This window comes from Citrus sinensis, chromosome 6 (genome assembly GCF_022201045.2).
Source record: "Citrus sinensis cultivar Valencia sweet orange chromosome 6, DVS_A1.0, whole genome shotgun sequence".
Classification (NCBI taxonomy): Eukaryota; Viridiplantae; Streptophyta; class Magnoliopsida; order Sapindales; family Rutaceae; genus Citrus; species Citrus sinensis.
In genome coordinates this window covers 22759743-22773469 of record NC_068561.1, presented here as the reverse complement: position 1 = coordinate 22773469, position 13727 = coordinate 22759743, and the positions used below count along the sequence as shown (strand labels likewise).

The window sequence follows — 13727 nt, the reverse complement described above, 5'->3', positions numbered from 1 at the left end:
AATATTACCCTCAACAACAATTTGTATACGAAAATAACTAAAAAAAAATTAAAATTGTTGGCGCGAAAAGCACAAATCCTATTTTTTGATAATTTTATCCTTGTCAATTTCAAAAATTTACAATATCATAAGTAAAAATTATAACTATTTTATTTTTAAGTTTTTAATTTTATCTTTTTTATAGAAACTTTAAGAAAATATCAATAATTTAAAGAGAATTTTTTAAATTTTAAATTTTAAATTTTATCTTTCTTGTAGAAACTTTAAAAAAATATCAATAATTTAAAAAGGGTAAAATAATTAATAATTTTAATTTTTTTTAATTATTTTTATCTACAAATTATTATTAAGAGTAATATTATTTTTGTATAGTTAACTAACGGTCAATATTAATATTAATTAACGATAAAATTTTTTTTATAAATAAATTAACTCTCGCCATCTACTCGTAATAAGCCTAAACCTCAGGAAGGTTTTTAAAAATTACCCTTTTGAAGTCCCAAATTTCCCCTCACAAACAAATAAACAAACGATCGAACCCTAAACCCAAATCGATCCTAAGAAGAAGAAGGTACCAAGTCAATGAACCAATATCTCTTCAATTGAAGTCAAGAGACTCCTCCAGGTTCTGTATTCACTTTATCGCAGTATCTTTCGTTTAATCTTCAGCCATAACGTTTTCAATTTTCGCGATTTTTATTGCAGTGAATTCGAATTTAAACCTTTTTTTTTGTAAATTTTTTTGTTATTCGATGACATGTTGTGCTGAAAGGATTTCTGGGTTCCATTTGACTGCTGAGAAAATGTGTCAGATGAAGTGAGAATGCTTATTATATTTTTTTAATTTTGTTTTAGGTTTTTCTCAGGATGCAATCTTCGTCGCCTCCTGATACTCCGGACACAAAAGCGTCATTTCGTAAGCCTTCAAATGATGCAGCTAATAGGAGATATCGTCGTCGTTCGCCGGCCAATGGGTCGTCTTCATCTGATGGTTTGTCTTTCAAATGCTCTTTCATATTCTAGTTCTGTGATGTTGCCAAATTTATACTCTTTGTTTTCAAATTTTTTTGGTAACTACGGTTTCTCTTATGAACCGTCTGTTGCATGAGTAAGTAATTATTAAGTCGTTAGTGCTGTGTAATTGTAAATTATATATATCTCTAACAATCCATATGTGGCTGCCTTTTACTTTAAAAGTTAGTAAAATAGTAGCAGATAAATTTGTTAAGTTTATGCTGCGGGATGGAAATGATTTGTTGCAGACGATACATGTGTTATCTAGGGTCTATGTAGATTCATAGAAAAACTCTCAGCTTCACCTGCGCATTTGCATTGGGTTTTAACCTTGGGATTATGGTTGGACAATTCAACCTCTAGTCTATTTGCATTTTTATAAGAAGTAATTAAGGAGTTTTTTTTTTCTTTCTTTTGGTGGCAGTTTTGTTTAAAACTTTTTTGGGTAGGAAGGGTGGATACTTTTATGGAATGTTTGATTTGTTTTGTGTGTATGTATATGTATGTGTGTTAAGTGTGTGTATTTCCTATTTTTTCACTTTTTGTTTCTTTGTAACACCTGGTCCACATCTGTATATCTTACTTCGCTTAGTATATTTCTTACTATATTCTCCCAAAGAACGAAAAAAAAATTAATAATTTTACCAGTGGTGCTTTACAGTGAACAAAAGTGCTTTATGAAGTGATGTCCTAATTTTATTTTAAAGATCTCTTTGTACTTTGGATAGTTTGCTACCCGCAGTTCTGATTGGCTAATTTGTGCTTAATGATGACATTTGTTTGTATACAGGGAGTCCTAAGTGTGACCATAATGCTAGTCCAATCTATTCAAGGGATGATCCTTCAAAAGTCCCTGAACATCAACAAAGAAGGAAGGATGATGAGAGGGAATTAGACAGGGATTCTGGTCGAAGTCACCATGGTAGAGGCAGTGATTCATATAGACATTCTGATCGTCAATCGTCCAGGAGTTCCCATAATTACTCTAAGCATGATGACTATGTCAGACATGACAAGCATGAAAATGATGAAGATAGAAACTATCAGAGGTTATCCTCTCGTTCTGGTCGAGAGTCAAGGGATCATAGTAGGTCTAAAGACTATTTGAGCAGTGAGGAGAGATCATCCCATGATAAGTATGATGTTATTGGGCATGGAAGCAAGGATAAGGAGAAGGAATCATCATATCTAGAGCGTCAGAAAAATAAAGATAAAGATTCTTCATCTGACAGAGCTGGATCTGGTAGAAAACACACAGTCGCCTATTCAGAAGAGTTGGATAGAGATTGGCATAAGCGGGACAGAGATGGCCGAGATGAAAAAAGAGATTATCGTAGGAGTTCTGGAGATCATAGAAATGATCGCACAGTCACATATGACGAATCCAGAGGTCATCGAAATTACTCATCTTCTGGGAGGGACTATGGCAGTTATCGCTTGAAAGAAGCTCACAGGAGTGACCCAAAGGAACTGGATGGTCAGAAGCTTGCCAATGAGGAAAAAAAGAAACACAATGACAGTGAAACCTATAGGGACAGGGACCGATACCACAGGGCAGATAAACCTGATTTTGCAAGTGGAAAACAAGAAAATCCAACCAAAAAACAAAGGTTTTCTAACTGGGACAAAGGTGCTGACAATGTGAAAGATGGTAATATCAGTATTCTTATTTTCTTGCATTACTTGTTATCTATAGTTGTTTCAATTTGTTTGATATGCATTTAATCATTATTTCATTGCTGTATGATTAATTTAAAAGTCATCTACAACTGTAGCTGCCGGGACGATGTCCTCAAGTTCAATGCAATCTCAGGATATTGGTGATACTGATGCTCTTGCACAGTCACATGCCAATGACGCTGTTGCCAATGATTTAGATGCGGCAAAAGTCGCTGCAATGAGAGCAGCAGAATTAGGTATGATTTGCCTGCATACTAATGTCACCTCCATGTGAGGTTTTGCGTTTATTTCAACACAATGCTTGAAACGTTTTAATTGCACTTCTCAATTTTACTATATGATTGGGATTCTTTGTGATTTAAACGTCTGTGCCTCAAGACCAAATGCTTTGGAGTTATTTCTTTCACCTGTTTATGGATTGATCGAGAATTAGCATTTGGCATAGCCGTTGTCTAGGAGTGAAGTGCTTGATTTTTATATCCTCTGTTCTCCATCTGACTCCTTTTTTATCAAATCCCTCGATAGATGCTAATGTCATTGTAATTATGATGTCGTTAATATTATTTGTCCTAAAGCCAAATGAAATTGATTAATATTTCCTAAGATTTTGATTATGAACAGTTTCTTTGAGTTTGTTTGTCCCAGTGTTCTGGTTCTCATGTATGGTTTTTTGGGTCACGAACAAATGAAAATTTTCATGGAACTTGGTTAATGTTTAAACTCTGTAGGCACACATTAGCACGGTTTTTGGTTTTCTTGCTAATTGTTTCTGAATGAACTTTTGATGGTATAATATATCTATCTTCTACCTGGAGAGGTTAATAATTGCTTGCCAGACTGTCCTTTACCTTTATTCCTATACTCCTATTGAACACATCATGAGTGTGGTAAGTCAGGAATACATTCATTGGATAGCATATTTAATTTGTTTTCCAACTGCTTCTGGGAAAAAAAAACTCCATATCAATGAAGTTCCCAGATTCGTGCTTCCTTTTCATTTTTTCAAACAGGGAAAGGGTTTCCTTATGGTTGTCTTTTGAGGGCAGTTTTGTGCTGGGTTATAGGGCCAGTTTGTTCATCATGCACAGTTGGACATTGTTTTTCTTTTGTTATGTTACTTCTGTAGCCGCAGTTTGATTTTTGCTTTCATTTGGTCAACTTCTGCAACTCATTCTGCTTTGCTTTACACTGGTGGATTTTCTTTTTTCTATTATGTATCAAGAGGAGAGAGAAGGGGGGGGGGGTGTGGTTCTGCAAATGCTTCTGGAAATAATTCCTGCACACACTGGTTGTTGTTCGCGTTAAAGTAAAAGAAGCAATAATCATGATCATCCTGAAGTTGTTCTCACTTGGAAGTTTTTTGACTTGTGCAGTTAATAAAAACCTTGTTGGAGGGAGTTACATGTCCACCGACCAAAAGAAGAAGCTACTGTGGGGGAACAAAAAGAGCACACCTGTAGAAGAGGTATGTTTGCAAACTATCCTAGTTATATCCATCTTATTGGATTGTTTTTTGCTATTTACCATCAGTTTATCCTTTTCCTTTGCAAAGTTGTTTAGTTAAATTCCGGTTTACAAATTTTGCAGTCTGCTCGTCGGTGGGATACTGCACTAATTGGTGATCAGGATCGACAAGAGAAGTTCAACAAACTCATGGTACATTCCACTTTCAGCCTTTTGTTGTATGAGCTGTTATGCATGTGTTTTAATGCCCCTAGTGTCATCCTGCCAGTATGATTTTTTTTTTTCCTCTCTCCCTGCATTGGTTACAATGAAATAGAACCAATTGTTGGATGTCCCTGTCTGAGTAGCTCTCAATTAGAGTTTATTCGCCTACTAACACTGTTTTAGAGTCTGAGGTTGCCTTGGTGCATATGGCCAATTGTAGGGTGTGAAGGGCAATGCCAGCGTAGGGCACAGGCCCGGCGATCAAGATGGTGGCGGTCACCTCCAAGCCGAGAAGCAGAGGGAACTTCAGCTAGATTTGGAGAAGCAGTACACTGCTGGACTTCGAAGGAGAGATGGCCGCACAGTTGGGTTAGGTCTGTAAGCATCAAGAGTGCATGTCTCAGGTCTCTCTCCACCATGTTTTGTGACATTCTGTTGTATTTGTGTTTAAGAACCCAGTTTGTTATGTTGTTATATGGCTTGTTAGGTAACTTCTCATCTGTTGCCTGTTGATTTTTTTTTTTTTTTTTAAATCTCTCTTGAATGTTTTGTCTCTGTTGTTCTAATGATGGCAACAAGACAGCAGTAGTGACAAGAGCTGCGGCAAATTAGAAGAGTTAAAATGGTTTCGGATTAAAAATGTGTTATTTATCTTTTACACAGACACAGTAAATTTAAGTAATTGACCCACTGGATTTAGAAATTAGAAGAATCCAAATTTCAAAATCATTGTATTTGTAGTCGTAGAAATGATTTTAAAGTTGCAAAACCCCACCTGGTCCCCAGTTGCGTTTCAGAGCGTTCATAATGCGCAGGTCTCCTACAACTGTGACAGCGGCACAACAAAAGGAAGCCCAGATGGACCACACGGCACCTTATCATGTCCGGTGGTTGCAACCATTAATTTTTAATTCGGAAGTTAAAGATGTTTGAAGCATAGTTTTAAAAGCACCGAGTTCCCCAAAACAAATATAAAAGCTAATTAAAGCCGCTATGGTTTTGGTTTTTGGAGGATATAATTAATACCATCAGTTGCATGAATCCTTTATGGCTAAGGGCCAGGGCCAGGGCTCGGACACTAGGCTAACTTTTCCAACGTCACATTTACCTGCATTATTGCAAAGGATATGAATACGATAGTTTTTTTATTGCTAGTGATTTGAGATTGAGCCACTTGATTGACTACCCAAATAATTTGTATAAGTTGAATGGAGAATAATAGCTTCTTTTTTCAACATTTTATTTGTACAATAAAGCTGATGTCACGGTAATAAAGCACACGTGTGTCATCTTACAACCAATTGATAATTTGATTGTGAATTCTCCATACTACATGTCCATATAATTTAGAATCATTTTATCTAACAATTCTCTATCCATTATATTCTATTATTGAAAAATGTTTAACTTTATAAAGTGGCTTCACAAGGCGCACTAACCCCCCCACAAAAAAAAAAAAAAATTACGTGTGAAAAAATAAATTGTAAACCCAGATTTAAACTTGTAAGTGGTTGGTTAGATAGATCCCATGTGATTGAACCGGCAATCATCACATGATTAAAAAGAAATGTTTGTATTGTTTGTGCGGGAGGCTTGTTCAATTTGGAAATCTCGAAATAAAGTTGTGTATAGTAGTAATTCAAGGGAGGGTCGTCCTCAAGTTTTATGAGGGCTTCTTGGAATCCTGTTGAAGTCTATCAAATGAGGGTCACCAAAGCACACTTATCTCTAGCAAAATTGTTTCCCTCCTCGAACTAATATTTGGTATCCTCCAGAACCTCCTTGGTATAAAAGCTTAATAATGCTGTAAAAAAGAAGAAGAAGAAGACAGTATTGTTGCTTTTTGGGGTGCATCATTAGAAATTATGAAAGTGCTTACATGGCCAGCTGCAACATCAAAGAAACGTTGTTCAGGAGATGTGGAAACTGTTGAGGCTTCAGCTATGTGAAGTCAGATGGCTGAAGAAGAAGCTGGTGTTTCTCTCCTCTAATTACAGTGTGAGATTTAAAGAACGTTGCGAACTTCATTCTCAATGGTACCTCTAGTAGGCGAGAGTTGGATTGGATAATTATTGAAATTAATTTAGAGTTTTAGTGAAAAAAGGATAATCAATATAAGATACTCCTAGTTCCTGCTGTAATTCAATTATAGCTCATGGTATAGCAAAAATGACTTTGTCTGTTTCGAAATCTCTTGTGTGGTCGAGGACGTTCCAAAAGAAATTGACATTTATTTTAATTACTTTATTCTTTTCAAATGAAATCATTTGGCATTGAAAAAAAAGTTTTTTTTTTAAAAAATTTTGATTAAAATAGTTTAATAATCTAAGAATAAATAGCTGAATGATTAACATGGTCAACCAATTTTGAAATTAAAGTCATAATCTCAGCCACTTGAAAATTTTCCAACATGTGATCGACAAAATAAGTATAAAAAATATGAAAAAGCTTTTTGGCAATTAGTTTTGAATGACTCGTCTAAAGCAAAGCTTCGAGTTGACTACATGTGGACCGAGCATCCTTTTTTTTTTTTTTTCCAACTAAAATTTTTAAATAGTTCAACCAAATTCTAAAATAACAAAAAGAAATTTTAAGGAATATATGTTTCTCTCATCAGCCACATGGAATAGATTCCCAATGTCACATCATAAAAAAAATAAAAATAAAAAATAAAAAAAAGGACCCACATCATTATCCTATCATCCAAATCTCGTTACAATAATCAAGGAAGGAGTGGGAAAAAAAAAATAAAAAAAATCCAAATCTGGTTGTTTGCTTTATTACCTAAAACATAACAAATCATAATGCTCGCTGAACCTCATTCATTGACTCTAAAGCTCCACTTAAACTATCTTCAAAAGCTATAATTTAATTTTGGGCTTTGGGCCCTTTCTTTTTCTAAATTCGTGGAATCCATTTGGTAATGTTGACATCACGCCAACTAATATTAAATCTTATTGGTGGTGGGTTTTTTTTTTTTTTTGGCCTTTATGAAATGGTGGTCTAAAATCTAATTGAGTTTCTTCTTTTGCAGACTAAATTAGTGAATCAAAAGATATGGAGCATCAAAAATCAAAATCAAAATTTTCTTTGACGAGTGGGGGGGGGGTGGGGGGTGGTCCCCTCTACCCATATAATCAATCTCATATTTTTACTAGTTTAATTCTGATGGATAATATCATTTTAAAATTCATATAAACTTGTGACAGGACAACTAATTATTATTCACAGTTGCGTGTGTGTGTGTATGTTTTTTTAATAATAATTTAGTAGATGAAATAAATCATATTCTTGTGAGTGGCACCATCATGTGTAGTAATTTATAGCTTCATGAAATAATAATATAAAAATAGACTTAAAGTTAATGTGAAATGAAATGGGAACATCTCATTCTACTTAACTTTTAATAGCAACCCAGGCAAAATGTACTTCCTTAGATAAATTAAAGTAACCAGAAAAATTTGGCAACAAAGTAAACCCTTATTAATGAACTAATAAAGACATAAACCTAAACCGATAAGAGATCCCAAAAATGTTGGAACATTGGGTAAAATCCCAAAGTTTCAATAATTTTGTCACTACAGGGCTCTTATTATTCTCATTTCCCCCTTCCTCTTCTTCCATTTTCTTTTTCGTCAAATCATTTTTCTTGTCCATTCCAGAGCTCTTTTTTATTTATCTCCTTAAGTAATTACTCAATACAAAACCTTAAACCCCCCAACAGAAACTCAACATCAATATTTAAATCTAAAAACAAAAGGAAAAAAAAAAAATTCATGCATTGAAGTTTCAGAAGCAAATTATAAAAAAGTAGTAGGCTAGATTTGACCATGCTCGAAGAATCATCAAATACATGCATCCAAAAAGAAAAAAAAAGCATGATTTTATTATTTGAATCGCGATAAACATTTTCGATTAATGGGGATCCCAATCCACAAACCAAGAGAAAGACGGTGGCATCTTGTTATAAACAATTGCCACATTTAGATAATGACAAAATTCAATAAATAAATCAATAGGGCAAAAGGTGAAAAAAAAAAAAAAACAACATGGGAGAACACAACAACATGGGGTGGGGCCGTTGGGTGGGCCCCCCAACGGCCCCACCCCATCAAGTGTCTTTTTAATCGACCAGTAAAATTTGAACTTATTGGCTTCAAATTCAAAGCAAGCCATGAGATCAACAATCACAGTCTTCTTATTCACTTACCTTGTTGAGCATGATTTGTTTTCCCAATTTCCATGGCTGAAATGCGATTCGTTGTGAGTGTTGAGAGTTTGGTGGGAGTTAGGCAAGGAATTGAGGTGAGCTTTTATGGCTTTGTACATATCGTATCACATTCATATTGGTCACGACCCATCAAACAAGTGAATAACTTTTAATGCTCTCAAGTCTTTAGCCTCTCAAATGAATGACCATTAATTGGATAACAGTCTCTTTCTTCTTTTGCGATTAGAGGTCCCACTTCAAGTTCATCCTCATCCTCATCAATCATCAGTCATCATGATGCCGCGGTACCAGTTGTTTATCCTTTCTTTCTTTTGAAAATGCCAATTCTCAACTATTTGCATCTCCTGCAGCTAGGGGTGGGCACGGTTCGAATAAAAATTAAGTAGAATTAATTTAAATTAGTTATTTTATAAAAAGTATTTAATAATAATCGAACTCAATAAAAATTAAATTTAACTGAATTTTTTTAGATCGATTCGGTTTAATTTTATTTTTTTGATTTTAGGCCTATTATGTCTATTTTGAATTTTTAAATTTTTAGCTCATTGAGTCTCATAAATATAATAATTTTTTTCAACAATTAGTTCATTCTAATTTCATTATAAATATTAATAATAAATACAAAGTATTCAAAACACATTTTATCACTAATATCTTACTAACTACTAATAAGATACTCACAAAATATAAAATATTAAAATTTCAAAATACATTACCAAACTCCAATATTCCATCTACATAAACATAATCATAATGTTGTAAAGACAAATAAAAATAACAACAATTACAACTTACAACACAAAATGAAAAGAAAATTTAGAAACAAACGCCAACAACATTCTCCCATCTTCATCAATATCAACATCAATTTTAGGCGTTTTCCAACTCAATATTTGGATCTATAAAAAAAATTTAACACATGTCGATTTGAATAAAATCTAAAATTAATTCGGTTTTTCGGTTTAGCTGAGTGAACCAAATACTGAACCGACATTTCGGTTTTTTTTACAAATGATATATTTTGATTTTTTTTAAAATAAAAATCGATCCGAATTAGAAAAAACCACCGGTTCGATTCGATACTTTTAAGACTACGATTTTTTTATTCACCCCTACTTGCAACCCTCCGCCGTCCACTTCTTTTTCATATCAGCAGTAGGGGTTTTAGGTCTCCATGGATATAATTGTTGGGTTATTTATTTGTTTAAAAATAATGAGAGCTGATTCCTTGTTATATAGACTTGTAGAGTTTTACTATAAATGTAAAAATCTTCACCTATCTAAAAGTCAAAAACTTACTTAAGATGAATAAGATATAACCTCAAATAATTGAAAGAAAATTTTTACTCAAAAAATGTACAGATGTAGAAAGTAGTCTACTACCCGATTGATGGGTGGTTACCAACTTTAGAAGCACTTCTAGTTAAGCTGAAATTTTGCTAATTTCACCTAATTCTGGGTCTAATATTTATTTTCTGTTAACTGTTAACCAAACCATATCTAAATATTCTCTGTTATTTTTTTATGTTCAAATATTTATTTTTTTTCGGCTGCTTCTCTAGACGTTCACAGAGATTGACATGTGGCATCTTCATGGATTCATATCAAAGCCAAATCTAACAAGCACTATTCCCTGGATTTTATTCCCCCGCATGATTTTTCTTAATTCATCCCACCTCTCAAAAATTATTAAATCTGGAACTGCCAGCTGTCCTCTACTCCGTACAATTCACGTTACAATTTGTGGGAAATTCAGTGTATGTAGATGCCAAATGCAAAAGCAGCCAAGCCCCTCTCGGTCTCGTTGTTGCATTTAAGAAGCAAAGCCTTCAGGTTGGTGGCATCATAACCAACTAGCAATCAATGTTTTGTCGGTTGAGGTGTCTACAGAGATCCCAATACTTTAATAATAGGTTTTCAAAATCTTTAAGCTTCACTTGATAACTCCGTTGATTTCTCCTAACCCAACACTCTTTTGACTCCCATTGGTGGATCTTTCCTTGTAAAAAATCTATGTACACAACATGTTCCCTATGCGTGACATGTTCAATATGTGCATGCCCTCATACGATGACACCATTGTTTTTCATTTGACAGCCTGCTGCTTTTATATGTTCCCTTGCATTTGCATTTAGTGCTGAAACTGAACCAACCCATTTAGAAATTAGCTCCCGAGTTCCATGCTTTTCTTCTTGATTTCTTGTTTCTCTGTCATATTACTATCAAAGTCTTTGGCTAAACCACCGATGAAGAGTGATTGGAGATTGTTGTCTCCATGGTTTTGGAGGGAATTATCAAGCTTTTTGGTTTCGTGGTTTCAAAAAGGCGGCCTTGTCATTAGGCCATTGAAGCAGAAGATGAGTTTTGGATCAAAACCTGCAAATACGGAGAAAGAGAAAATTTCCCTCTTGGATTTGCCTGATTTAACCTTGGAATGCATTCTTGAGAAGCTTTCACCAGCTGGTTTGTGTAACATGGCTGGAGTTTGCAGTTCTCTTCGAGATAGATGTACAAGTGATCGTTTGTGGGAGAAACACATGAAGCAGAAATGGGGGAGAGTTATTGGTGATGTTGCCAAAAGAGAATGGCAATGGCACTTGGTCTCAAGACAGAGATCAAGCCTTATGAATAACAAGAAACAAACAGGATTTTTCTGGTCTCTCTATAGCTGTTGGCCTTTTTCTTGGAGTGAACGAAAGACGGAGAGCAATACTGAGCCGAGAAGTTCATTACCAGTTGATTCAATCATGGCTTGGTATGTTTCTCTTGAAAGTGGCAAATTCTGGTTCCCAGCTCAGGTCTATAACCGTGAGGTAATTAAATAATTTGCTTCAAGCCTTAATTGTAGCTTTGAAAAAATTGTTCCTTTTTGTTCTGTTTGCATGCATGTTGTTGATTGCAGCTTTATTATTATATACTGATCTAGGACAACGGAATTAAACTCTGTCTCTTTGGTGGCAGAATGGGCATGTTGGGTTTATGCTGTCTTGTTACGATGCTCAGCTCAGCTATGATTCCCGGACAGATACTTTTCGGGCAAGGTATTGAAAGAGATTCCCATCTTTTACACCTTAGAACATTCAGAATTTTCAAATTACAATCAACAGAGGAGAACATATCTTAGCATTTTCAACTTTAATTTTGACATTCATTATGTATTGCAGGTACTCACCCCATGGACGACGAATGGTAGAGGAAAATATATCCTGGGATAGGCTGAGAGCACCAGCAGTTGATACTCCTTCACATGTTCTTCACAACTCAGATTGTTTACATGACTTAAAGCCTGGTGACCACATTGAGATCCAGTGGAGAAGAAACAAAGAATTTCCTTATGGTGCGTTTTTGTCTTGTATTTTGCTCTCTATTCATTGTGGACTGAATAGTATTGGGCTCTTCCCTATTCATTCAGTTTTTTTCTCAAATATGACAAATCCAGAACGGTAGGTAATTGGACACGATGATGGTTGAATAGAGAAATAATTTGAGCGTATTGTAATGCAGGTTGGTGGTACGGTGTTGTTGGGCACTTGGAATCATGTGGTAGAAATGAACATCACTGCCTTTGCTTCTATAAGGGTATGTAAATCATATTAGATTCTGTAATTAATCTTAATGAGTTTGTTGCACATGGGACGCAAGAGTATATGGTCTATTTTTCTCTTGATCATTCTCTGTATTAGACCTCTGTTTTGCCACTCCAGTTTAGACACTTAATCCAGTAGCTTTTCCTACGGACCTATTGTTGGTTTTCTGTCAAGTTATGATATTCTACCTGGAGGATTATCGTGTCATTACCATTGGTTGTAGCTTATTGTTAACTATGTAGTTTTCCTGGAAAGCCTCTTGCTTTTGAGGATTTGCTTGCTTGTATTTGAGGTCAAAAGGATTGTCAGCTACAATTGTGCTTGAAGTGATTCATCATGCTCAAATTTAGGACATCTTATAGATCATCCAATTTCCACCGATGCGCTTGATATCAAGCACGTCTTCTATAATCTTACTTCTCTTTCATTTTTTATTTCTATGTTTAAATTTTCTCATTAGCGGTCAAGAATCTGACAAAGATGAGTTTGCCGACAGATACGGTGGTTTTGGAGTTTAACCAGTACCCGACTGGCTCAAGATGGAGGCAAATGATGATTAACAGGAAGGATCATCGGGAAGTAGGCAATGAAGCTGATGGATTTTATGGAGGAATCAGAAAGATTTACAAAGAGGAGGAGATATCAATGTGGAAGAGCCTGTGGCCAAGACATGCCTTGGAATAGTACGATGAATGGCTTTTGACTCTGTACATACACAATCCCTCTCTTTTTTTCCCCGCTTGAACTGTGAATTACAAAGCATTAAATTCATAGGAGAAGTTCGAAGAAGATCATAGAGTACATTAAATTATTTTAGCCCTTCACTAAGAGGCTGTGAAAGAGTAAAACTTGGATGTATCTTCTGCACCAAGATATGCAATGAACATGATTGTTAGTAGTTGTACTATCTGAAGCTGGATGGTTTTTTCAGCTTCAAATTAGAAACATACTCAGGGTTAAGGCATGTCTCTCTTGTTTAGAAGTACATAAATATGCATTGTAGTATTAATTTGCTGAGATTTGAAGTTGTTTTGTTACCACACACTCTTCAAATACGAGACGTTATGCTCTCAAATCAAAGCTGATTTGTTATTTTTCTTTTATGTTCCTTTGCGTCTGACATTTGCTTTGGAAGCAAAGATAATAATTTCTGATGAGAATGAGATGAAAGTTCCCTTTCGATAAAATAAAAAAAGTCTCTGCTGCTAATATTAAGCAATATAGTTTGATGTCAATTATAGTGTTAGCTCCATTCTCTAAACTCCATTACAATAGTTGCAGTATTTCGAAGCCAATGGTCAAGTGATGTCATAGATTTTAAGATCAAGAGTAATCAAAGCTGACTATTTAGGTCACGGCAGATTACCATAAATCGTGACTTTTGTCTAGTAATTCTATCATTATCATATTAGTGTTGAAAATTTCAAGTTACGGGTCTTTTGATAATTATTCGATTATCTATTTATCTGTAAGCATGTTGTCTCACAAAAAAATTCAAATCCTGCCGCGCAAAAATTTTTCACCAACCACTCAAGAATGTTATACAG

General features: G+C 34.8%; 2 protein-coding genes across 3 annotated transcripts; both read left to right on the top strand.

Annotated features, from left to right (window-relative positions):
* The first annotated feature begins 465 nt into the window (after window positions 1–465).
* On the top strand, window positions 466–5002 carry LOC102613974 (uncharacterized). Of its 2 annotated transcripts, none has more exons than XM_006482012.4 (7): window positions 466–625; window positions 856–991; window positions 1805–2665; window positions 2790–2930; window positions 4068–4159; window positions 4282–4350; window positions 4546–5002. In XM_006482012.4, the coding sequence occupies exons 2-7, from the start codon at window positions 868–870 to the stop codon at window positions 4873–4875; spliced, it is 1617 nt and encodes a 538-aa protein (XP_006482075.1). In that variant the 5' UTR covers window positions 466–625; window positions 856–867; the 3' UTR covers window positions 4876–5002. The 2 variants fall into 2 exon arrangements, with proteins under 2 accessions (XP_006482075.1, XP_006482076.1); XM_006482013.4 differs by having other exon boundaries at window positions 4583–4862.
* A 5451-nt stretch (window positions 5003–10453) lies between these two features.
* On the top strand, window positions 10454–13283 carry LOC102613677 (F-box protein At2g32560-like). Its single transcript, XM_006482011.3, has 5 exons — window positions 10454–11406; window positions 11555–11634; window positions 11758–11930; window positions 12098–12172; window positions 12677–13283. Exons 1-5 carry the CDS (start codon window positions 10774–10776, stop codon window positions 12862–12864), a joined length of 1149 nt encoding a protein of 382 aa, XP_006482074.1. The 5' UTR covers window positions 10454–10773; the 3' UTR covers window positions 12865–13283.
* Window positions 13284–13727: the final 444 nt, after the last annotated feature.